Raw genomic sequence first — 25344 nt, 5'->3', positions numbered from 1 at the left:
GTTCACGGGCCACTTACTAATAACACCCGCCGATGACTCATAACTTCCGTTCCGTGCAATTTATAACGTTAACTCTGCTGACTAACTATGATCCAATGCGACCACACGAAGTCCTCCCACTCGCCATTTAACTTTCAATAAGATTAGATTCCAACGACGACGTCATGCATCCCTCCTTCCGCCGCGCGGAAGATATTGACTTTTTCGAGATTCCACACATTTGGCTTAAGACCGATATCTCCGTTCGCAGGACCTACTTAAGGGGGCCCAACGCCGACATGATCCATTTATTTGCTCCGATTTTCATCGGGCATATACTGAGGGTGTTCGTACATTGTAAGTTTGATCACTGCTATCTATTCAATGGATTCCCAAAACGCCCATGGGAACGGGAAAGCAAAACATCGCAAGGCAGGAAAAGATGCGAGAATGCAGCAAAGAATATCATGACGAGCACTCGAGCCAAGGCAAGCTACTTGAGCATTTCACGAAGAGAGATGGTACACGAGTATGGCCTGACCTTGAAGATATACCAGTTGGAGTAATGGTGAGGATGTGCTACCCCAGCTCCCAATGACTATTTTGCATTCTTCTTCGGGTGGGGTCTCTCCGCCAAGCAAAGCGAGTGACTAATTTTCATTATTTTCATCGTTCTGAATTGCTTTGGCCAATCAAACGTTTCAGCTCTATTCTCTCGTTAAGGACTCAATCCCCTCGGGTGAAGCATTTGTTTCTCAAATAACACCAATGAAAGGGCAATTGTTGAAATCTAGCTTGTGTCTGTTAGCTACTCAGCAGCTCGAGCATCGAAGGGCCAGTTGTACAAGGGCAACCCCCAAAGCTCACAAGTGCGGAGAGTCTCACGTGATATGCATGTTCTCGAAGTCCTCAAGGGCGGTGGAAGATATGCTGTTAAATAAAAACTGCTTACTTTTCGAATCTTGCTTGTGACCAGAGTTCGGTGGATCAGAACAACAGTTGGAATCGTTTTGCGACCGTTTATGTTGAACAAAAAACTTACTTGTTCACTTCTGCACCAGCCCCCATCATACCAAGAATCGATTTTCTGTTCATCTTGCCATCTATGTAATGCTTTGATACGCATTGAAAACGATATGGGCAGGCAATTTTAGACATCAAGGTTACTATCTTGCATTGAATTTTGAAGGCACGCGGCAAACGAATTAAGATATCAATTACTTCGAAGCAACTTCACCTACCTAGCGGTAGCAATATTGCTTTCGGCTTCGACATTTCTCAGATATCGTCTCGAAATCTTCCAAAAGTCACATCTTCGGCCCAATTTTGCATCATGGTCAGGACACATGAACAAGTCGCGCAATGGCAAAACTCTCTTGCGCCACATATTGTCGAACGACTTGCACGCGAGACACCGGATAATAAGTATGGTGAATGGGTGAGCAAAGATAGTGTAGTAGTCATTACCTACGCACAGCTAGCAAACGTCATTGATGGTCTGGCTTGGTTGATAGTGGAACAGCTCGGTGGTCCCGGTAGATATGGAGCGAATCCTGAGGTCTTGGCTTATGTTGGCACAAGCGACGTCCGCTACTCAGCTCTAGTTCTTGCTGCAGCTAAAGCTGGTTACACGGTTCGTATGATCCACTTGCTATTTTCTACTTTGTTTTTTGCATCAATTTTGTGCTGATGATTGTATCGTTCTCAGCTTTTCGTCACTTCACCTCGCAACAGTCCAGCCGCGCACTGTGCCTTATTTGATCACCTGAAATGTCAGACATTGATCATTTCAAATCCCATTCCACCCCCTGCCAATGTTATCCTTGATGCCGTAAAACCTATGAGTCACTTCATGGTGCCATCAGTTAAAGAACTTCTTAATCAGCAGTATCCGCACTACGTATTGAGTAAGACTTTTGAGGATTTGAGACAAACCCCTATCGTCGTCATGTAAGAGTTTCAAGAATTTTTCAATTTTTCAATTGGTGGCTAATCATTCCCTTCTCAGGCACACATCTGGGACCACCGGATTTCCCAAGCCTTTTATTTGGACACACGAAACATGCACTCAAGTTTTGAATGCCAATGCCTGTGAGGCACCCAATGAAATTCTTTCTGTTCAAAATAGCTTCATAAAAGGCAAGCGAGTGATAGTAACACTTCCACCCTTCCATGTGAGTTGCTCTAAATCCAAGGAAGGGACAAAATTGATAATTGACCAGGGTGCGCTTCTTGCTCAATTATTTGTCGGAGCTATTCCCTATGGGAATATTGTTATTGCTCCTGTTGCGACGGCTATTCCAACGGCTCAAGGAGTAGTGAATGTCCTCAAGCAATCTCCGGCTGAAGTAGCGAATACTTGTGCCATCCGTAGTAGCAGAGTTGGCTCAGGTACAAATTCTCTCTCTTTTCCTGTCTCCTGACTGATTGAGGTGTTTCAGAATCCTGAATTGCTGAATTATTGTGCGGCCCATCTCTAAACAATCATCTACATTGGTGGCGATCTACCCCAGGAAATTGGTGATCGTGTTGCAACTAAAATTCATTTACGCTGCGTATGCGGTGCAACTGAAACAGGTATTGTGCCGCAATTACTCCTATTGGAATTTTCTTCTGCTGCGGCATCAGGTCGGGCCCTATGGCGTTACATTCAATTTCATCCATGCGTTGGCGCTTTCTTTGACAGGGCAGCCGATGACATCTATGAGATGGTTGTTTGAAGACACAAAACTCCAACTGACATCCAGCCGTGTTTCACTGTTCCTGGCATGCAAGAGCTGGAGGAATATCGCACCAAAGACTTGTTTGAGCTGCATCCTCAGATTCCGAATCTATGGCGCTGGTGTGCGCGATCGGACGAGATTATTGTCTTTCTCAATGGAGAGAAAACTAATCCTATTTCAATGGAATAACATATCATAGCTAGCAATCCCGAAGTAAGCGGCGCTATTGTAATAGGTGCTCAGCGGTTCCAAGCCGCATTTTTAATCGGGCCGGCCTCAGCGACCCTTTTGACGACAGCAGAACAAGCAACTTTGATTGAGCGCATTTGGCCAAGTATCGAGGAAAGCAACCGTAAAGCACCTGCACACGTGCGTTTGGAGAAGTCCTTTGTTCTAGTTCTTCCAGCAGATCGTCGGCTCATTCGTGCAGCTAAGGGTACTTTTACGCGAGCTCCCAGTATCAGTCAGTACACTGAAGAAATTGAGAAACTTTATAATAATGCAGACTTGCTTTCAAACGATGACGACTACCCAAACGGCGATACAGCGCATTATTATACTCCCACGGGTCCCGATCCAACCACTCGTCTCATCCGACAGCACGTCCGTTCTGTAACAGCCTCGTCAAACCTTGATGACGCGGATAATTTCTTTGATCGTGGTATGGATTCGCTACAGTCTCTCCAACTCACACGTGCATTACGAAGAAGTTTTCAACGCCCTGACTTTGCCATTTCTACTATCTATCAGAATTCAACGGTGTCTCAGTTAAGAACAGCTATTCTCACCCCAAATAAAAATGAGCAAGATGAGCTCGAAATTATGGAAGCTCTACTTACCACCTATCGTGAGCAAATTAAAACCATGCCAGTACCATAGAAGCCGGTCGAATATACCAGCCAGGCATTGAAGCCCATCAATGTCCTTCTCACTGGGTCTACAGGAACTATAGGATCGTATCTACTGCAAGCCTTACTCAACCGTGATGGGATCGCAAATGTTTTCTGCTTGAACTGTGGAGAGGATGGTGGAAAAGCCAAGCAACGCAAGATATTTACCGCCTCCGGATTTGCTACGACTAAGCTAAGCAATCGCGTTACTTTTATCAAAGCAGATCTCGAATCGCCATCACTTGGTATGGATGAACATGCATACAAGTCACTCAGTGGAGAGATTGATCTCATTATCCACGCTGCTTGGCCCGTGAACTTCAATCTGGCACTTTCGGCATTCCGTTCACAATTTGCAGGGATTATCAATTTGTTAACTCTAGCCGCCTCTACTAATTCCACAACACGTTTCGTATTCGTCTCTTCCATTGCAGCGGTAGAAGGACATACAGCAGGTCCTGCCCTCGAAGAAATAATATTCAGTCTTAAAACATCAGCACCATTTGGCTACGCACGCGCCAAATTTCTCTCGGAATTGCTCGTCGACGCCGCAGGCCAACATCTAGGCGAAACAATCTCTACGACCATCATTCGCATCGGTCAAATAGCCGGTCCTGTCCTAAACCCAGGCTTGTGGAACCCTAGAGAATGGTTTCCTAGTGTCATGCTTAGTTCTCTTTATCTAGGTCAGATACCTAATAGTCTAGGTCCACGATTCGATAATGTGGATTTCATACCGGTGGATTTGCTGGGTGATTTTTTTGTAGATTTGGTGACGACAAGGAAGAATATGAGCAGGGAGAGTGCGACTACGGTGTCTAATCTTCGGAATCCGCAACTGGTGACTTGGAGCACATTGTTACGTGATCTTGTGGCGATTAGATCGCTGGAGATATTAGAGCCGGAAGTTTGGCTGGATAGTTTGAGAATGAGTAGGGAGGAGAATGGTGCTGATGGTGATGGTGATGGTGATGGTGATGGTGATGGTGATAGGAATGTTGATGTGGAACAGAATCCGGCTGTGAAATTACTTGATTTTTTAACTGGGTTGTTGAAGTTTCGAGATTTAGATGCGGAGGGAGGTGTGGGGGAACCTATGCTGGTTGAGCGTGCTTTGGACGCTAGCCCGAAGATGAGGGGATTGGAGGCTGTGAGGGGGGAGTGGATGGGGAAGTGGATGAGCGAATGGATGGAGCTTGTGGGAGCGAGTGAGAGAAGATAGGAGGAGCTAAAGCTGTGAATTTATAGTAAAGAAAAGGGCTAACGGTTTCCAGGGGGGGTTGGGTGATCACGGCGGAGCTTGTTGAAAATTTTTACATCGTATTTCGAATAACTCACAACGCGGTCTCGCTTTCCGGCCCGCGGAAATCCTGTTTCGCTAGACATTAGTATATGAGAAAAGAATTCCGGGTAATCATTTATATGAGTGCGGCATTTGCAAGCAAGATCGCATCCGAAATACTTCCGGCTCGGGTGATTTAGCTAAGCCGAAACCCAGATACCATAGTCATGATACTCTAAATATTCGCAATGTTGGAAACTCAAACCGGGAGGGGAATAAGCTGGCATTTTCATAGGGACATGTAATCTTAGATCTGTATCATCAGATCAAAGGAGATAGGATATAATGTGAAAGATTATACGAAGATGGTTGATTCATGGGATTGGATCTGATTTTGGGATTTTTGTTTGCTGTTCATATATCGCTGTGTGCTGGATGTTTAGTGTATATTGTGGGATTGTTTTTCGGATGGAGAGGGGAGAGAAAAGTGTTTGGGGGATAAGTGAAGGGGGTGGGTAATGGTGGATAGGTAGGTTAATTAGAGTTGGTTGAGATTGAGATTGTCGAGATGTCTGATTTCAGAATAATGGATTCATGGATTTGGATTCTTTCGATATATTTCGTTCGATTCTTTTATGATGTTTTGTGATATGATATTCACAGGGGCTTAGCTAAGTTTAAGCGAGTGAAGGGGCCAGGTCTGTCTAGCTTCGATGTGTATGTTTTTGGAACAAATGTTGTGGTATCTGCGAGTGCCGTGCTTTTGTAATTGTTCGATTGATGATAGTTGGATGAAGGGGGTTGATCGCCTGGGTATTGGTGTTTTTTTTTGGAGCTGTCATTGTTCCGGTATTCACGTGGAGTTGAACGAATGGATATGGGAGTTGTTTGGAGAAAGACATGTGAATCGATCATCTGGTTTATCTCCTTGGTTTTGTTATGGAAGCTGTATTTTGGTAGATTTCCACAAATAGTTTGGAAGATTAGTGGGTTTTCTAATCGTGAGTTTTTGTCTAGTGAGCGTTGCTTGAATTGGATCAGAAGAGGAAATCTTGGTGAGAGAAATTTTGATAATTTAGTTTTATATGCGAAGAGAGTGTGTCAAATTACTGTGTCGAAGGGAGGTCAATCACTCTTTGGATTGGAACTCCTTTAAAGAATATTTCTACCAGAACTGGGCGCATTTGAATGTAGTGAGCTCATGTATCGCGTCTATAGAGAAGATATATTTCTTGAGATTCATTTAGATTTGGAAAACGAGAATGTTGTAAGCTCAAGACGTTTATTTTTCAAGTTATTTTCATTTGGCGTGATCTTGGTATGCATGTCGATGATTCCCTTATGGGAGATATTTTGTTGTTGAGGAAAATTTGAAGTTACGGTTTTGTTCGAAATCAGACATCACATTCACAAAATTTTGTTGTGCTCAGAGGTTGAATAAGTAATACAAGGAGATCATACGCAAATCTTCAAAAATGTACGAATATTTATTCAATGAAATACTTGGGGTTATCCCTGTAGGATTTGGTGATTCTGAATGCTTCAAGATTTGAGATTTATTGAATGCAGAAGATGTTCATTTTATAAGAAACGAATATCAATATCATCAATCTTTGTCAATTTGAATTACATGCAGACTGAAGATTCTCAAATCCACTTAATATCCAATTTGATATCCAGCACAAACCCACAGGAAAGCTCCATCTCCTCAGCCCTCTAACGGGAATTCTCCATCCACCCATCCACCTTCCTAGTCCTTCAAAAGACACCTCGAAAAGAAGCAATTCTTCTCCAAACTCTTCTTCAGATGAAAAGATACATAGAAAGTGCCAAAAAGAAATACCGGATCCAGGATTCGAACCTGGGGCTACTCGACGTGGTATTGCGAAATGTCACGGAGAAAATGAAATTTCATTCACCTCTTCTTTTTGATCCATAACAGCGAAACCGATGAAACCGAGGTATTTTACCACTGCACTAATCCGGTGATATGTTTTGTTGTGTTATGTTAAGTTGCTGAAAATACATTTTTGGTCGGATGGAATCGGGCTGCTACTGGATGGGTTGAAAGTCTAGTGCTAGTATAGTGCTAGTGCTAATGTCTTGGGAGTAGTGTTTCTTCGTCACGAGACTAATTAAGCAGTGGAGTGGACTCTGGAACGGTGAAGCATGTTATTTGTTAAGGTATATTGAAAAGATGGAACAGTTATAGTTTAGAATAGTTATATCATGTGTGCTTACCTTGAATTCTTTCTGAGATATAAACAGAGTTGTCATGTAATTATCATTGTGGTAAACATTAAGAATGAAATCACCAACAGAAATGCCGTAATTTTTGAGATACTTTGGAATTAATACGGGTGATAAACAGAGAAGGAATGTTAGAGCTTGGCGACTGACCCGGATAGTACCTTCTCTGTGTGAAAAATCAACCCCTCTGAAAGGTATTCAGCGTAGAAATTTAAGCTGCTTCAAATCCTACCGACCATTCTTTTGACGGACAATACTCTCAAATTCAATACTTTACCATTAAGTCAACTTCTATCACTCATGAAGCATTCAAAGCTTGTAAGTGCTCAATATCAAAGCTGGCCAAGGCCTGACACCACTAGACTACTTACATAGTGGCCAATCTTCTTGGCACTCAAAAAATGCAAAAAAGAAGAGCCATTACAACTCCAGGTTCAAGAGAGCCCGGGCTAGCCAATTCGGCCAGCACTCCACCACCATATCTCTTGTTTGTTGAGGGTAGTATTTTGTCTAGATAGATAGTCTATTACCCAATGATTTATTCTTCGAGAAAGAAAAAAAAGAAGAGCATGTACAGCTCCAAGCATTCAAGAGAGCCCAGGCTAGCCAATTCGGCCAGCACTCCACCACCATATCTCTTGTTTGTTGAAGGTAGAGTATTATTCAGATACACAACCCATTACTTAATGCTCTACCCCCCAAAAAAGAAAAAAAGAAGAGCATGTACAGCTCCAAGCATTCAAGAGAGCCCAGGCTAGCCAATTCGGCCAGCACTCCACCACCATATCTCCTGTTTGTTAAAGACTGTATCTTACTCAGAGATGTAACCTATTACTTAATGCTCTAACCTTTGACCTTCTTGCCTGCATTTTATTCTACATCTATGAAACAACTGCATACAACTTTTGTCAACTATACAATTAGAATACACAGTTAGACGCGCGACATTGTAAATCACACACCACTATCATGAGAGTAAAAGATTCTGACACCTTCATTACTAACGGAATTGACGCATGCTAAAACGATATGAGAAATGGGAAGGTGCATATCGAGGCAAAATACAAGCAGGTACACACGAGAACACATACATAGCAGAAAGATACACATCGATCACGAACCACAATATCTATGAAAAAGTACTGGAATAACCTTATTACAATTATATACATGAGTAATTGATGAGTACTATTCACGCAATACCAGGCTCTGAACCGTTGATATACTATCAAATTTCCTATCCAGTTACAAATTCACGATGGAAAAGAAGCAGGAAAACTATGAATCTATTGGATCATGATCGCTAATTCAATGTGGACAAAAAATACACCACCATTGACCTCGACAATCTCCCATGAGTCTCCCAGTTCACGAACTAACCATTTGTTTCATACGAATCGTGTTACGAATTATTCTCACTTGGAAAAGGAAAAGAATGACTCGAACAAAATGAACCGAACGGAAAGAACAATGAGAAATGTTTGGTTCTTAGGTGGGGTATCCAAAAGTACGAGAAGAGGGTAATTTCTATTAGGACAATCTAATCTCAATTTAGTAAGACGAGAGGAAACGTACAAACATCTAGGAAGGACCACCCCGGGGCCTAAAACTTAATTACTAAAATACTATCCAATATTGATAAACAACGGCTCATCGGGTGTTGTGAATGATCGTTATCATCTTCGTATCAAGCATGCAAGCCCTAGAAAAATTAAGGATGATTGATGGTAGTTGGGAAAATTAAGAGCTCTCGCTGGTAAGCAAGTTATAGGTATAAGATATTTCAAACACCAACTCGAATCATTTAATTATCGATTGTTCAAATCATTTCACGGAGTGCCTAGATAACATATCGATGACGCCAAGAAGTATAGCGCTAATAAGGGGCTCGGCAAAAAAAAAAAGACAGGGGTCAACAATCTAACTACACTAGAGTATTCTATGACAGTATGACTATCAGAGCTCAAACAACTCTAATGAGGGACTTTAGATTTGCGGGGAAGGAGGCTATGAGGTCGATATGAGGGCACTTAGTATGTGATCTGTTTGACCTTCTACTTATCTAATTCATTTCGAAGAACCCCAGGCTTTTCTTATTCGTTGAAAGATTTCAAAAAAGATTCGCAGGTGGAGATGCACAAAAACCAAAAATATATATCATTCTTTGCACAGAGAGGGGGGAAGGGGGGGGGGGGGGGGTGGAGCCTCCAATTTTTTCGTGACACTAGCTCAATGAGAATAAAAGACAGAGTCAAAGTAAAAAGGTAAAAATAAACTTCCGAATCCATATTCGAACCCGGGGCTACCCGAACAAAACTCTCATGATGGATTCATGGGAAATCCTTTAACCATCGTCTCAAAGAGTCAAGTTATGTTACCACTATACCAATTTGAACAATGTGCGATGCGAGTTATGGATATAACATACAGAGACGCTCGTAGGGAGATTTTCGAAGAAAAGAATGATATGGTGAGCTTATATCCGGGACTTCCGGACTAGGTTGATGTGTTTGAATAGGTTACCTCGGCCATGGCTAAACTTCTCGATGAAATAGAGAGGTGATGCCTTTCGTTTGAAGATTTCAAATCTCGAGATATAAGTAGTCAGCCATATCTATATTGAAAATATGATTTTTTCTTTCATACGCGTGAGAAGTCAACATCTTCAAATCGGAAGGAATATTTCGAGGTGAGTGGGATAGTATGTACGAATAATTTCAAACATTGATTTTACGATGACTTGTGCTATTGATTCATTATTAATTGCTATACCAGTAATAAACTTGAGATCAGTTTAACTTCGCGCCATGCATTCATTCATTCATTAATCCCCCAATCAACACCTGCAGTACTTTCTGAACCAGAATTTAAACATCACCATCTCATCCTCCCTGAATATCAGTCTCAACTAAGCTTCCCCACGTGATCCAGATCTAGTTTTTGTTCTAGAGAAACGATGGCTTCTTTACTAAAGAGTCCTGGTGATTTTACCACACTAAAGAAATGTAGATCTTCAAGAAAAACTGCCCGACGCTTGCGAAAGAGATTTGTTATGAATATGAGCCGCAGTACAGCTGCAGTGTAACCACACAGATTTAAATAATGGACTACCATGCAAACATATTGGAAGATTTGGTGTCAAGCATAAAAATGACCAAGGTGACTTTGCGATTGGTTTCGGCATTTGTTATCGAGTATTTTATGATAAATCTGGGCTACAAGTTTCTCCGAGTTATGTGATGAATAGAAATGATGATGAATCTTGATGTCAATGCTAAGACTGGTGATAATGGTGATGCGAACACAAAATACGATAGAACCAAAATATCAACTCAGGCACAGATTCGAGATATAACAAGCGAGAATAGTCATCACCGAGACTAAAATTCTACAATTAATCAGATGCATGCGCGAGCTCACAAACGTCATAACATTTTTCAACTCCCAAAATAAAGAATACATTGATAGAAAAAACACGCCATTGCCAAATCGACTCCACTCGATTGAACCATCACGATATTCCTAAGATCAACCACAAAATTCAAAGAACTTCTATTTTGGTTTTCGTCATCCATTCCAATTCCTTCGCAGTTACGACTGGACTGAAATCTTCTCGGTCCACACTTGAGCAAGCATCGAATCTCCTTGAACTCCCACGGATCCATCAAATCCTATCTCACAATAACTATCAAACACAACATGCCACTTGGCACCTCCTATACACCCACCGCATAAACGCACATACATATACACAAAAACATATAAATTTAGCATACAATACCTTACAGCCTCCAAATATTCATTCGAAACCCCAAATTCCCGACTCCAAGATTCCACACATACTTCACCAAGATATAGAACAAACATCCCAAGCCCCAAGACTCGCAGAATTCCACAATCGCACCTCAAAGAACACATAGGATAAGATAAGATGGACTGACTTCGATTAAAATCTGCATCGACATCCCTCCCTTCCATTCCTCAGATGCAGTCTTCGGTTACTTATCATCAACTTTGACATTGAAATCGCAATCAGAATATGTACACGCGAAGCAAAAAAATCATAAAGAAGGGGAAAGAAGGGAAGCGTCATTCATCCCATTTCCCCTCAACTAAGAACTTACTTACACCCCAAATCCCAAAAAATGAAATGGTATGATATCTTGATGAATTTTCCATGCACCAATTAACAGGAGTGCGGGTTTGACATGAGAATTATTTCCCGTTACTTACTGAAGTATTGTTCCGCGATTCTCTCCGACGCCTCTTTTCGACAAGGCCCTGGAAGAATACACCGCATGTTCCTCAACAACGGCCTCCTGCCCTGCAGTGCATCGCCTCAATGTTTTCTGCACAACCTCTTTTCAGCCTCTCCTCCAAACAAATCACCCCTCCCCACCCCTCCACAACTCTTTCAATATGGATATGTTCAGCGACTTGATATTAAATAAACATCATGTCATCACTGCCCACAGGCTAAAGTAAAAATCATTTTATTCCGCTATCTACTATGCCATCATAACCCTCAATCTTTCAATCCGCTAACCATCCCAAAAAAAAATCGACTATCAATCATCTCCTGATATCCTGTTCCCATTCTCCATTCATGATCCATAAGAACCTTTAGGGTATTAAACATAAAACGCTCCGCTCCACACACGCAAGGTAAGGCAAAAAAGGTAGTAAAATAGATTTAGCGTAAACATCCATGGTATACTCCATAAATCCTCATTACGTTAAATATATATCTGTGAGATTGTTCATCTCACACGATCGTAGAAAAAATACTCCAAAAGAAAAGTGTATGACCGGACCAGGCTTTTCCATGTATTAACAGAATCAATATGAAGCTGATAGAATGACCCAAAATGCAACACTTCTAAATTGAGATCTGGCCCAGTGGCATGCCTGTACAATCACCGCCATAAATCTTGGCTGCTGTTTTTCCTAGAATGTCTCTTCTTTTCGCCCGCTGAGCTGCTGGGTCTGGGAGGATCATCTGCGGGCACGGCGAGAAAGCCGCCGAATCCATTTCCGACAATAACACTTCTTCTTGCGCCATGACCTGGAGCCCATGCTTTGCCCATACTATCACCCAGTCCATAACTGCTAATCGGCCTTGCTGTTGTTGCCGAACCTCTTCTGCCGGGTGCAGTTGGCGGTTGGACTTTGGCAAAATTCCATTCCATCTCATCAAGGCCTTTACTGTATACCTCCAATTCTTGTTTGAGTCCCATTCCAGTGGGCATCATCGGAGACAGGTTTGCTTGAGCTGCAAAAGGATTGTTGGAGCTAAATCGATTATTGGTGGGCATGGCAGAAGGCGCATTTGAGGAACGATCGAAAGGATTAGGTGGTACGAAATTATCTGGATCGGACGCATATGCGGGAGCAGGAGGTGCGAGACCGATCAAAGATTCGGGGAAATCGGAATCGCGAACGTAAAGGGCTCGAAGCGCAGGAAGTCTATTGGAAATTAAGGAGGTGGTAAGGTATGAGTAATGACTTTGTACAACGCTTTTGAAGGTATTTGCGGATGATGCGGAGGTAATTTCGTAATGCAATGTTTGTAGTGACGTCGAGGAAAGTGGTGGAATATTTTGAAGAGCTGGAAAGGACGCATGTACTGACTCAACAATCGACAAGAAGGTCAGTCTGGGAGCATTGTCTGTGATTTTATGTAAAGTGGAAGGATGAATGCCCGTTTCTGTCAATGAAAGGCTTGTAAGTTTCTCTTGCGTGTCTGAACGGAATAGATACGCCTCCAAGCCAATTGCTGTAACGTTGGGTGTGTTTTCGAAAACCAATTCAGTAAAAGCTGGAAATGGCGGTAGGTAATCGCTGTGCTGGAATATCTCATCATTGAAAGTCTTTGTATCTGTAACCTTCAAAGCTCGAAGCCCAGTTAATGAGCCCAAGGCGCGTCGAATAATCGTAGGGTCCATGTTGAGTCTTGTGAATTCCAATACCTCCAGATTTCTCCAGATCTTGCCGCCCGACAATTGTTCAAGGCTCCTCTCCGAGCCAGTCATATATGTCATCTTTCGTAGATCTGGGCATCGCGCTTGAATTTCGAGTTTGAGAGTGTGGCAGGAAGGATCATCTGAAAATATACCCTCGGGAAGATCGAGATATCGTATATTAGGACAAACTGCCACGCTGCGCGCAAGATCGGCTTTACAGGCTCCTCTAGTCATGTATGGTGTTTTGAGAAATTCCACCAATTCTCCCAGCATTCTATTGTCGCGAATCGTTCTACAAAGTAGTTGCAATCTAACGTTGGGGGTTTCCTCTGGTTCTGCATTGCGATTGAATCGACCTTTATGTTTCCTCTTCTCTGACAATATTTCTTCGAGCTCGCAGAAATGAACTGCATCAATCCGAACACTATGGTACCTGCACAAGAATCGAGTCAGCTTAATTGAACACTTCGCACAAATGGTTGGACTACGAACAAAACGCCAATAGCTGCATTCCTCCATTTCCTCGAGACTTGGGCACAATGAGCCAAATCTCTCGTGTCGCATAATGGACAGCAATCGTCCAGAGAAGATTGTTCGCATGTCTCGTAAGTTTCGTCTTGCGAATGAGGGCATACAAGTATGAAGATGCGTTCGAGAACTTTATCGGGAAGCTTGTTTATGATAGATCCACGCGGGGTTGCATATGCTGCATGATGCCTTCGATCTGCTCGATTTGTATAACTGCGTACGAGAGATGGTTTGTCTGATAGCTCCTTTGCCGGCTTCTTCTTTCTTCGGAACCACTTCATGATGAATTTGGCCAGTTTGATAGATGAAGCAGCAAATCACCCCTGTGGAAAGAGGTGATTAATAAAAAGAAAGGAACGATTTCGGTATTTGGAGCGTATTAATATTTCTGGTGGAGGAGTTGCAAATCGACAGGGATTTCTTGTGGATTGGTGGATTGGTGGATTCGTCTTGGGGGGATGGCCAAGCCTAAGGAAGCGAATCAAAGAAGGACAAAGCCTGAAAGGAATGGTTTGATGGTCTTCCTGCCGGTTGTTGGTGCACTGGCGATTGCGGCGAATCAGCGACGAATGGTCTATGAATTGAATTACCCAGGCATTACCTGATACCCAGCACCCAGCACCCAGCACCCAGCAGTAACACGGAGTTTGTGGGGAAGGGAAGGGACACGCAAAAAGAGACGTGTGTAAGGGTGTGAGGGTGTGAGGGTGTGAGAGAGTGAGAGTGAGAGTGAGAGTGAGAGTGAGAATGATGACTGTGTGCAAGTGTGAAAGTGTGATGAAAGATTTCGAAAGACTCCATCCGAAAAATGAAGGGAAAAACAGTCTTATTAAATCATTGTCTAAGTCTGATTTACTAGATTCACCTGGCTCCATCCCTCGGACTGGTCACGAATAGGGGAATTCATTCTCATCATCTCCTTGGCATCACAGGTACAAAGGACGGGTACAGGTACGAATGTAACCAAGATCTACCCATCTCCAACTGTTAGAGAATCACCGTTACCTATGAGCCTACCTACACACAAGATCCAGAAGGCGACGGCTAAATTCAAATGGGAATTTTATCCTATTAATTGCACTGCGTGCTAATTCTTGACAGGGTCTGAATGTTTCACATCCAATCGATCAACCGTCTGAACTTCCTTTGATTCCTTGAGATCCACCCTTTGCCTTTTCCTGGGATCGATGAAGTGCATTGTACTCCGGCCCCAAATCTTCATTTCTCAGGGTCAGCTCCTGTTGCTAATTCGGGATATCCGTAGGACTTGCCAATGTGGCTGTGGTTTGTTTGCATGTTTGTTTGCTGCAAGGGACGATATCTCAACACCAAGAAAGGAGCCAGCCTTGTTCTCTCCCCCCACTTGTGAAGTCACATCTTTCATATATGGACTCTGGGGTTCAGATATTCGGATCGATTGGGAGTTGATCGTGAAAGCGCTTCCAAATTTTGCATCAATTTCTTTTGTTCCTACTAGGTAGTAGTCATCCATCTGTTTAGCCTCTGAACGAATGCGAATGCGAGTTCAAACAAGGCAGAAAGGAAGTTCCTTTCTTTTGTTCTCGAATCTATTTCGACTTCACGATATAATCTCATCATGAAGCACGCAAACAAACACAAGTACAACGTCCTAAATCTACCCTTGCATTTTTGTTTTCGCAGTCATAAGATAATGCCTGCCGCTCAGCGTTGGTGGGAAGCATAGGGAGTACATGCACCTGTCTGGATTGCTCAAAGTTGTCACACAATCCTCAGTACTTTTGATTTCTCATTGCCAGCCGTTCGTCACCAGTCTATCGTGATTTTTAATGCGCTTTCACCCAAGACTTCTCTCATATGAGTCAAATCCAGATCGATATGTCTAACAAACCACAAATTTGAGGTTCCAGTGACCACTTTCAATGATTCACTTGCTTTACGCTCCACGCTTTGTTGAACAATTTCGATTCAAAGAAAATCAAGACAGCATGGCGCACATGAGACGCCCATACGCACACCTCTCATTGAACTGATGGTGATCATTGCAAAGCGAGATTAAGCGCTGGACAAAGAAACATACGGATGTTCAAATGCTTCTTATCAGTGATGTAAGGCGAAACAAGTTACAACGGCACTTAAATCGGCGAAGTTTCCTGATGCAGAGAAACCGAAATTATCACAAAAGCAGATCAACAGGCCAAGCTGATCAACAATTATGAAGGATTGTGTACAGTTTATGTTTCACGACTTTTTCCCCGCCCTATTATGAAGCTTAATTAAAAAGCTTGTCTTGGGAGATTGTCCGTGCATCAGATATTTTTGACTTTATCAATGACTTGGTTCAATTGTTTTCTCCTGAAAATCTTGTTACATCTTCATTTACTTCTATTTTCTTAGTCACAATATTCACACATTTAATCTCGTCACATTCGAGGATTTGATACAGTTTTTAATTCGTTTTTGATAACTTATGATTCTTATTTATCGATCGAAGGCTACGTCCTGCCTGCCATCATGCTCACACTTTACTTGTGTGAAATTAACGCCATTTATGAATGTCGAGCAATTTTTTGTAGGGCTTTTAGGTTTTTAGGTTTTATGTTTTTTTTTTAAAAATTTTGAGGGACTTTCAATTTAAATCTCAATCAACCAACTCCAAAACACCAAATGATTCGTGTTCATACAATTTCGGCGTGTGTGTGTGTATGTGTGTGTATGTCTGTTGATGCCCTCGTCCTCCTCATGATCCCAAGGTCAGTGTCGAACCAAGCATCCCCATTTGATCTCCGGTGACTGCCAGTCTGGCCTCACGACTCTGCGCATCGTAGAGACGAGGTCATGGAAAAAGCCGGTATAGAATCCAATTAGGTGCAACTCCAATGGTGAAAGGCTGTCCCCGATCTTGATTCTGATGTCGTTCGTGCGGCGGTAAAAACATGTGTTCTGGATGAGGTTTTGGTGGGAAATTGGTTCTTGCTCCGGATCGTCCCTAAGAAGTATCACGGTTTTTAATCCCAGGTAACCCATCATGTATCTCGTCTGCCATCGAAGTTGACGCATAGTCAGGCTGCCGTCGCAATGCAACACAAAAGATGGGATTGCGATAGTTTTGATTGCATTTCTAAAGGACGGATTATAACAGAAAGAATGTGAGATAAGGCCACTTGGCCCCATGACAAAGACATCTTTTTCTATGCTGTACCAATCCCGAGGGCTATCCCGAATAAACTCCTCTCGATCTTCTTGACTGAGGCCTAGTCGGTTTAAATGTACCCGGTCTTCGGGCAAAGAGAATCGAGGAATGCTTCTCAAATCTGTGTGTGATAAAGCCTCATCACGAGCTTCGGCGTTGATGCTGAGGACTGGGATAGTTCTTGGTAGTCCATTGCGCAATTCGATGATGGCACGAGGAGGATTCAAGGCGTTCTCCGCCGCAAGTCGCCAGACTTGGAGTCTGATTTCCGCGGGAAGCTTTGTGAGGCTGGAAAAATCTGTGGAAGACATGGTTTCTTTGTTGTTGAAGTGGTATCGGATAGGTTCTTAGATGTGTCTGGTAGTCGCTAGTCTAATGTCTTATTCTAGGATAGTACTAAGGATAATGATCTGAGATATGAGATATGAGAGCAATAATCATCTCTTATATACTACGAAAGAGAATATTGTTCAAATTTGAGGAACATTCTACAAACTACGCTTCATAGAGAAGGGGCACGTATTGGCCCCCGAACAATGACTGAACAGACGGGTTGATTTATAAAGTCACGTGATATAAAACTCAGTGCATACCACACCACTCCTAAACTACTACGCCCGCTCTTAGCTACTTCAGGGCGGCGTTATACATCATCAAGACTCATAAGAATAATCAAAATCATACCTATGTGCGTTAGCGTGTATAATTTTCACGCTGAAGTATTATTACTTTCGGATTCTGAACAATAACTATCCTCTATTTGGAGGATTGAACATTGCACAGCTCTGTATCCTATGATTAATAGGAGAAAGCAAACCTTTGTATTAATCAAGGGTAGATTTAATGGTTTGAGATTTAAATATCTATTGTTGGTATCACCATGGGGATGGTGAAGTCAATATAGTACTATGGTTCACACTGTTGTAATATTGCTTAAGGTTCTAAAAGCTAGGACAACGAAACGTATTGCTGTAGTGCCGAAAGGCTGGCGCTAGCACGGTCACATGATCCATATCCTGACACCTATGAATAGTTTTGTGCGATACTCGTCGGAGGAGTCTTGAGTTTGAGGGTTTGAGGGTTTGAGAGGATGAGGACTGGTGGATTGACTTGGATGGCTTTTTCGGAAGTTGGAGCTTGCTGTTCATTGTAGCTGTTTTTATATTGTAGATGATAAACCCTCTGCCAGCCAGCTAGTCAGGCAGCTAACAATAATTTTATAGTTTAAAAGCTGTCCATTTTTCCTTGAAGCTACGCAACTAATGATTTCGGTATAGCAATATATATTGCAATAGTCGAAGTAGTAGACTCTGGGTAATTATATTCTTGAAAACTACTTCTCAGAGATAATCGACATTCGCCAGCTGAGAATGCGATCCGGATGGCACATCAATTTAGACGATGGATACGTGGACGGAGAAGGGTAGCATTTTTAGATCGATGATAGGATCAAGAGCCCCGGGTGCAAAAAATCCACCAAGATTTAGGCCGAAAAAGTGTATCTGGATGTACTGCTGTATGAAGTCGATATAAGCCGGCATTTCCTGGCGTAAGAATGGTACTTGGAAGACGTCTTTCATCTCACTCTATCTCCATCTTATCAAATTAACAAGATCAACGTATTGACCCAGGAGTTGCTGTATGATGCAACCGGAGCCTTTGTTGATGGCTTGCAATGTTTGTTGGAGTCATGAAAGGTAACCTTTACTATATGGTAGGTAAGGCACTCGCTGGAATGTGGATACATGATGGCTTACTGATACATGATGGCTTACTGATACAAACTATCTCTCCATCCCAGAACCGATAGCTGCAATAACGTGTTTAATGTATACTATTTGTGTAAGAAGGCTACAGATGGCATAGTATCCATAATTAGTAGATCCTAATTATCAAAGTTGTCCTTTATCTAAAAACCTTGCTATTGTATAAGAACTAGTAAAATCTTAAATAAGAGTTATTGAAAGAGCTAGTCGCTTTCATGTTCGCTTAAAGCTACGGTATAGCAACTATTGAATTGAAGTTATTCACTTAGATTTATACACATGTATTCCACGTATCAAAGTAAGAGACTGTAATAAGAATCAAGATATATTGAAAGTTAGTGTATGTTAATACAGCTCATATCTGAAACTAACACGTTAGCTAATTAAATCGGTTCAAACTAGTGAAGAACTATTACTACATATTCATAGAAATCTTCTTTTCATCAGATGACTTTTGAATAAACAACTTTACATACCCATACCCTTGGGCGCTAAGCATTCAGCCTTTATCTCATTGTTAGGTATGTATTATATAACACAATAATGTTTCTGCTTCAATCGATTCTAAAAAATACAAACAAATCTGAACAAATCCTAATAATACACTACACAAACTTCAACAATATCACAACACCTCATTGTCTTTCTGACATTAAATTCATTTAAAATTATGTTTGCTAATAACTTCAAGTCAGCAAGTCCGAACCAAACTCTAGTTGTTCATAATCAAGAACAAGATCAAGAAGAAGGACATCTATCTGATAGCGAAGATATGGTCAACCTTGGCGAATTGATTGCAGAGCAGCGTCTCGAGATTGTTGAACTTCGTAGATTTCAAGAAGAGCGCCGTCTCGAGATTGTGGGACTTCATCAACAACACCATGCCGAGATTGCTCGACTTCATCAACAACACCATGCCGAGATTGCTCGACTTCATCAACGCCATCTCGAAATTACTGAACTTCATCAACAACACCATGCCGAGATTGCTCGACTTCATGAAGAACGCCATTTCGAAATTACTGGACCTCGTCTTGAAATTAATGAAGGATATCTATCTGATAGCGAAGATATGGTCAACCTTGGCGAATTGACTGCAGAGCAACGTCTCGAGATTGTGGGACTTCATCAACAACGTCATGCCGAGATTACTCGACTTCATGAAGAACGCCATCTCGAAATTACTGAACTTCGTCAACAGCACCGTGCCGAGATTGCTCGACTTCACCTCACAATTATTAGACTTCATAGAGAGCACCATGTCGAGATTACTGGACTCAGTACACCAGAGATTCTATTGGCGGCTACAGTAGCAGCGATTCTACTAGTATTCGCAGCTGGCTTGCTCGGAACATTTTAAAGTTTACACATGTAAGTATCTTCAAATTTAAAATACACTCAATTCTCTAATATTCTTCTAGAATCCATCAATCTATATCGAAAAGTTGTTTCCTCAATACTTACGACTCTTACAACAAAACAAAACAAAAGCGACAGACTAGGGCTCGTTTGTTGGAGGGAATTCTAAAGAGATATAGAAAATGACTTATACCCTAAAGGGTTACTTCTCTTCTTTCTTATTAGTTAAAGGGTAGAAATCTTATAGGATATATGTCCTCGCTTTGTTATGCCTAGACCCTCGTCGACGTCTAGTGAATGACGAATATTTAGTCATGTGATCATTACCTACATAGATCTTGATCACATTAGGAAGACTTTTCTTCCTCAGCATACTAGTTCTTTTATCTGATTATGGATATTTAAGGCTATTCTGATATTACCCTTGTAATACATGTGATACGCTCAATATTAATATTTTTAGATTCTTTACTTCTACTACTTTTTCATTCTATTAATCTAATTCTGCTCTGTGATTTTCATTACTATCAATCGATAATTTTAGTATGTGATGTAATAAAAACTTATATTGCAAACGGGCGAATAGATGGCTTTAGGTTATTCATAGTCTATTATTCCAAAGACGAGCTATTACTATAATAGTACTGCCTATAGAAGGATTATTTATTCTATACATAGCTAGCTCTTCAGATGGAATACAATTTGACAACTAGAATCTAAATTGTAGGTACTACATCATGATTATTGCCCTCAAACCAATACAAATGAACTGTCGAAAATTACATCTTCCATAAAGTTTCAAATTATGCTTACATCAAGATCACAATCCCACCCCATGTACAAAGGTCCGCGATTGGAGCTGTTAAGTCTTAAAGAAGTTGGTGAATAGTTTAGTCTTGGCTCTTGCTAGATCATATCATTATGATTTGAAGAATTAGACTAGAGTAGGATTTGCGGTCAAATCGGAGGACACGGAAGGGGCGATCAAGAGAGTGGCTATATATAACAAATTTTACGCGTCTAGTGATATCTCATCATAGTTACCTCAGTTTGAGACTAGCTTAAACTAAGCGATACTTTATTATATAACGAGATATAGAGATTTCTTAAGAATCTCTTTCCTCTCTAGATTTCTTATTCTAGTCATTTAACCTCTATCGATATGCTCTAGTATGTAATCGAGACACTCCGTGACCATTTAGTATTAGATCGTGTTAGTAGTAATCATCAAAAAAGTTATTGGTGTAAGGGTGGGAATTAGGTGGGGCGGAAACTCGATTAGTTTCCTCCTGTAGCTTCCCCAGTTTACGGACGGGATCGTTTTTTCGGTTCCGATCAAACATGGCTAAAATTCGGACTTCGGACTACGAGGCTGTCCATTCTGAAATCGACGAAACACAAGTAAATGATGGAAGGCTCAACGAGCTCTGCTCGCACTTGCTTTCAATTGCCGGAGACCGTTATGGCACTGCATATAATTGGGGTTAGTATAGTAGTTGTAAAATTTCCCATTTTTTGAATGCTTAATCTCAACAACGTATTGTGCCCGATCATGTTGCTCAACATTCAATCCCTGCCCGTGGAGAGGGGGACGGTAGTAGTCCTCGTAGCTGTTACGATTGCTACGGTGAGAAAAGCTTCCCTTGCACCACTACGTTGGCTTTGAAGAAAATAATTTATCAGAAATTCATACCATGTATTGTTCTCACCAAAAAGCTAGCTTATTATCTATAATGTTTTCGCAAACCCTTTGGCTCGATTGCCTGGTCCTTGGTACACGAAATGGACATCGGCTTTCCTACGGTATAAAATCGTTAAGGGGGATCGAACTTTATATGTTCACAACCTGCACTGTAAATATGGTAAGCATTCACATGTGTGTATGCGCCCAGCGATTATGATATTAACATTTACTCAGGCTCGATCGTCCGAGTGAGCCCAACGGAGGTGCATGTTTCCGATATTGCTGCAACGAAAAAGATCCACAATGTCAAGAGTTCCTTCAAGAAATCGCAGTGGTACAAATCCTTCACGCCCCCAACCGTCCTCAATGTGTTCAACACAACTGAAATTGGCCATCATCGACATCTCCGACGTCTTCTCTCGTCGCCAATGTCGGAATCCTCGCTCAGGCCCGTGGAAGTGTATATTCGTCGAAATATGGATCTCGCAGTCAAGGGAATTTCAGAGGAAATGGCGAAGCGAGGAGCAGCGGACATTTTCAAGTGGTGGATGTTCATGGCGACTGATGTAATTGGGGAACTCAGCTTCGGGGAATCCTTTAAGATGTTGGAATCTGGAAAGGTAGGTGCTGGTCATTTCGGGGAAAGCTAGAACAATCTTCCGTTCTTATGAGACTTTTACTGAGTGAGAACCCACAGAAAAACCAATACATCCAGGATATCGAGACCAATGGGCTCGCTGGTGGTATTCGGGGCACATTCCCCTTCATAACGAAGGTGTCAAGTGTGGCCCCGATCCCTATTTTCAAGGCGGCAGCCGAGTCAGCTAAGCGTCTGCGACACTACGCTGAAGAATCGATTGAGCGATCGAAGTGTGTAGCCGTAAAGAACGAGTCTTACCCTATGCTTCTTAAAAAACTATTCCGTAGCGATGAGAATGGTCTGTCTGACAGCGATATTGTGAACAACGCCATGGCATTTATAATTGCCGGCAGCGACACAACCGCCAACACCATGACATACCTGACGTGGGCCGTTTGCAAGCACCCCAAGATAAAGAAGGCACTAGTGGAGGAGCTCAGTACTCTCCCATCTAACTTCGTCGATGCAGATCTCCATAGCCTGCCATTGTTGAACAATGTTATCAAGGAAACGCTACGTCTTTACTGTGCTGCACCGTCTGCATTACCACGTGTAGTTCCAGTAGAGGGCGTTGAGTTCAATGGCTACGCACTACCAGGAGGCACGACTGTATCCACCCAAGCCTATACCTTACATCGCAACGCAGAATACTTCCCGGATCCAGAGAGCTTCGAGCCAAGCAGATGGAATGCTACGACGAGAGAAATGAAGGATGCCTATATGCCGTTTGGTGGTGGATCACGAGGTACGTCTTTACATTCCATCCTTTTTGCATGAATTCCAAGCGTTAATATTGTGTAAACACAGTCTGCTTGGGACAGCACTTGGCAGAAATCGAGCTTCGCCTGGCGACTGCGCTTTTCTTCCGCGCATTCCCTGAAGCTAAGATCTCCACGCTCGAGGGTATGAGTGATGCGGATATGGACCCTCAAATCTTCTTCTTGTTATCACCAAGGGGTAAGAGGTGCTTGATCGGCAAAGATTGAAATAACATCGCGTCAGGCTACTTATGAAACAAAACATCGACACGGGCGCTATGACGAGACACAATATGCGGAAGACGAAAGACTGTAGCCTGCAAGCATATCATGGAAGACCGCAAGAACTTCTCTGTACGTCATTTCATGTCGTAGATTTTAGAGTATATCGAAACTATTATTCCAAGGATTTCTTTTTGGTGGCCATTATTAGAGGGAAAACGATTGTTGTTCCAATAAGGCTTAAAAATTGATGATTTTATAATGCCGTGTAATCTTTTTCACGGACTGAAAACCACATGTCACGTGCACCACACGTGCACCACCACCCAATAGTCGTTCAGTGTTATGTACCAATTATGTATCACACAGGCATACCACTACTGCTCAGTTAGGGGCTTATGTCGTCTAACCCGGGTATATGTAGGAGAGCAGATCACTGTAATCAGTCCTCAAGTCAATTTAATTTATTGACTCCTATTACTACCTATTCTAACCCCAAAGTGGCCAAGTAACGTAGCTATCCTCTGTGATATAAATTTACATTAGATTATACAGATTAGAGAATTTCAGCTTGATATATCGTAAATTATAATTATTATTAAATTTTAATGAATTTAAGATATTGGTATATCGGTTCACCTCACCCCGCCAAACCTCACGATCCGATCCGCCATCCGAACCTCGGCAAGAACGTCGCGTCTAGTGCTCGATACAATTCAAACTACAGGATTGTCGTGAAGCTTCAACATCTTATACTTTGCCCAGTTTACATCTATTCCAAGCCAGTTAACGTTTCTTAACCTGCACAAGGGTAGTCTGGGTAGGATAGGAGGATAAGAAGAGAGAACGGGGTATTTGGTGCAATATGTCGAAGTCACGGGAGGAGGCTATGAAGGGTGTCGAAGCGATTTTTGATAGGTATTCATTTTTACTTTCTCTATGTACCTGTCTCAAGAATTTACCTGCTTCAATGCCCCAAGTGGGAGTACATGATACAGTGTCGTACTGTACCTGTAGGGTGGTGGTATTCTTCTAGCCGTCTTCTGTGCAACGAAGGACTCTTTCTTCCTGGGTAGTTAGTATATCACAGCTTCAGGAAGTTCTTCAGCATCAATTCGATTTCTCTATATGCCGATTGATCTGTCTAGTCTCAATTTCTCATATTAGTTCTTCACTTCACATACCAATCTCTTTTCTTCCTCTCCCCCTTAAGTCCTATATCCTCCTTTCCCACCCCGCTCTAACAAACCCCCAGATACCGACTAATCGCCCAAGCCCAAAATTTCAAAGGCTTCGACTCCCACCTTATGGAAAACATCAAAATCATTGATGCCACCTCCTCAGGAACTGCAACGTTCGAATTTTTAATAGATGAACAATACAGCAATATCAACAATGTGATGCATGGAGGAGCCGGAGGTGTGATATTTGATATGTGTACTACATTTGCTTTGGGACCTGTTGCTAAACCTGGATCTTGGGAGTATGTTTTTCTTTCCCTTCGGAATTTGGGGGTAGATTTGAAACATGATAATGCTGACGGGGAGTAGTTTTCTTGGCGGGGTGACCAGGACGCTCAATTTGAGTTATCTAAGGGCTGTTCCTGTCGGTACGTAGATTTCTATCTGATCATGTGCTGGAAATGGCACGTTCAGAGAATGATTAATATTAATGATTCCTAGGCACAACTGTTCGCATCTATACTGAAGTAGTACAATACGGCAAAACGATGGCGATGCTTCGTGGTACCATGACTAGTCAAGATGGCTCGATTATTTATTGCACATGTGAACATCACAAAGTGCGCGTGCCAACCCGGAAAGAGCATTTAGAGCATAAAGTAGAATGGGATGGCTTGTGGAGTAAAGACTCGGATGGGAAATCGAAATTGTGATATCTATAGAGCTTTCATGGAGGATAGCGTTGTCCAAAAGGCACTGTGAATGATTCAGGCATATGTATAAAAGAACTGTCTTGTCCTCTGGATGGGCTTTGAAGAGAGGAAGTCTTGTCATTTAGTAGTGATCTTTGAAGAAGAGTATATATAGATGACACAGGGATGATCATTTCAAAACTATTAGTTTGCGTTTTCTTGAGCAATATCTCAATCCACCTTAGAAACTATACT

At 42.1% G+C, this 25344-nt stretch overlaps 5 protein-coding genes across 8 annotated transcripts; 4 read left to right on the top strand and 1 right to left on the bottom strand.

Annotated features, from left to right (window-relative positions):
• The first annotated feature begins 34 nt into the window (after nt 1-34).
• BCIN_15g02940 (hypothetical protein) lies at nt 35-6096 on the top strand. Its single transcript, XM_024697522.1, has 5 exons — nt 35-1612; nt 1688-1929; nt 1988-2153; nt 2202-2370; nt 2421-6096. The coding sequence occupies exon 5, from the start codon at nt 3840-3842 to the stop codon at nt 4812-4814; it is 975 nt and encodes a 324-aa protein (XP_024553338.1). The 5' UTR covers nt 35-1612; nt 1688-1929; nt 1988-2153; nt 2202-2370; nt 2421-3839; the 3' UTR covers nt 4815-6096.
• Nucleotides 6097-11590: 5494 nt separating this feature from the next.
• On the bottom strand, nt 11591-14667 carry BCIN_15g02930 (hypothetical protein). 3 transcript variants are annotated; one of them, XM_024697521.1, is made up of 3 exons: nt 14206-14667; nt 13580-14139; nt 11591-13520 (listed from the first exon to the last, which is right to left on the bottom strand). In XM_024697521.1, the coding sequence occupies exons 2-3, from the start codon at nt 13894-13896 to the stop codon at nt 12041-12043; spliced, it is 1797 nt and encodes a 598-aa protein (XP_024553337.1). In that variant the 5' UTR covers nt 13897-14139; nt 14206-14667; the 3' UTR covers nt 11591-12040. The 3 variants fall into 3 exon arrangements, with proteins under 3 accessions (XP_024553337.1, XP_024553336.1, XP_001558241.1); XM_024697520.1 differs by having other exon boundaries at nt 13580-14135; XM_001558191.2 differs by having other exon boundaries at nt 13580-14667.
• Nucleotides 14668-19201: 4534 nt separating this feature from the next.
• BCIN_15g02920 (hypothetical protein) lies at nt 19202-19954 on the top strand. The gene has a single exon (XM_001558189.2). It carries the CDS (start codon nt 19224-19226, stop codon nt 19911-19913), a length of 690 nt encoding a protein of 229 aa, XP_001558239.2. The 5' UTR covers nt 19202-19223; the 3' UTR covers nt 19914-19954.
• Nucleotides 19955-20601: 647 nt separating this feature from the next.
• Nucleotides 20602-23801, top strand: BCIN_15g02910 (hypothetical protein). 2 transcript variants are annotated; one of them, XM_024697518.1, is made up of 5 exons: nt 20602-21539; nt 21633-21774; nt 21831-22216; nt 22294-22981; nt 23044-23801. In XM_024697518.1, the coding sequence occupies exons 1-5, from the start codon at nt 21465-21467 to the stop codon at nt 23220-23222; spliced, it is 1470 nt and encodes a 489-aa protein (XP_024553335.1). In that variant the 5' UTR covers nt 20602-21464; the 3' UTR covers nt 23223-23801. The 2 variants fall into 2 exon arrangements, with proteins under 2 accessions (XP_024553335.1, XP_024553334.1); XM_024697519.1 differs by having other exon boundaries at nt 20602-21774.
• Nucleotides 23802-23875: 74 nt separating this feature from the next.
• Nucleotides 23876-25333, top strand: BCIN_15g02900 (hypothetical protein). The gene is made up of 4 exons (XM_024697517.1): nt 23876-24134; nt 24472-24699; nt 24767-24825; nt 24899-25333. The coding sequence occupies exons 1-4, from the start codon at nt 24082-24084 to the stop codon at nt 25108-25110; spliced, it is 552 nt and encodes a 183-aa protein (XP_024553333.1). The 5' UTR covers nt 23876-24081; the 3' UTR covers nt 25111-25333.
• Nucleotides 25334-25344: the final 11 nt, after the last annotated feature.

The sequence above is a fragment of the Botrytis cinerea genome, chromosome 15 (assembly GCF_000143535.2).
Source record: "Botrytis cinerea B05.10 chromosome 15, complete sequence".
Taxonomy (NCBI): Eukaryota; Fungi; Ascomycota; class Leotiomycetes; order Helotiales; family Sclerotiniaceae; genus Botrytis; species Botrytis cinerea.
The sequence above is the reverse complement of the archived record's forward strand: the minus strand, read 5'-3'. Positions and strand labels throughout refer to the sequence as shown.

What these genes read in the sequence shown, in the direction of transcription:
- BCIN_15g02910 (XM_024697518.1), top strand. Translation starts at nt 21,465, where the DNA reads ATGTTGCTCAACATTCAATCCCTGCCCGTGGAGAGGGGGACGGTAGTA. An exon ending in TAGCTGTTACGATTGCTACG is followed by an intron (nt 21,540 to 21,632) that starts GTGAGAAAAGCT and finishes CCAAAAAGCTAG; the next exon opens with CTTATTATCTATAATGTTTT. An exon ending in AGATGTTGGAATCTGGAAAG is followed by an intron (nt 22,217 to 22,293) that starts GTAGGTGCTGGT and finishes GAGAACCCACAG; the next exon opens with AAAAACCAATACATCCAGGA.
- BCIN_15g02900 (XM_024697517.1), top strand. Translation starts at nt 24,082, where the DNA reads ATGTCGAAGTCACGGGAGGAGGCTATGAAGGGTGTCGAAGCGATTTTT. An exon ending in GTCGAAGCGATTTTTGATAG is followed by an intron (nt 24,135 to 24,471) that starts GTATTCATTTTT and finishes ACAAACCCCCAG; the next exon opens with ATACCGACTAATCGCCCAAG. An exon ending in GCTAAACCTGGATCTTGGGA is followed by an intron (nt 24,700 to 24,766) that starts GTATGTTTTTCT and finishes GACGGGGAGTAG; the next exon opens with TTTTCTTGGCGGGGTGACCA.
- BCIN_15g02930 (XM_001558191.2), bottom strand. Translation starts at nt 13,896, where the DNA reads ATGAAGTGGTTCCGAAGAAAGAAGAAGCCGGCAAAGGAGCTATCAGAC. An exon ending in AATGCAGCTATTGGCGTTTT is followed by an intron (nt 13,521 to 13,579) that starts GTTCGTAGTCCA and finishes ATTCTTGTGCAG; the next exon opens with GTACCATAGTGTTCGGATTG.
- BCIN_15g02940 (XM_024697522.1), top strand. Translation starts at nt 3,840, where the DNA reads ATGGATGAACATGCATACAAGTCACTCAGTGGAGAGATTGATCTCATT.
- BCIN_15g02920 (XM_001558189.2), top strand. Translation starts at nt 19,224, where the DNA reads ATGTTTGCTAATAACTTCAAGTCAGCAAGTCCGAACCAAACTCTAGTT.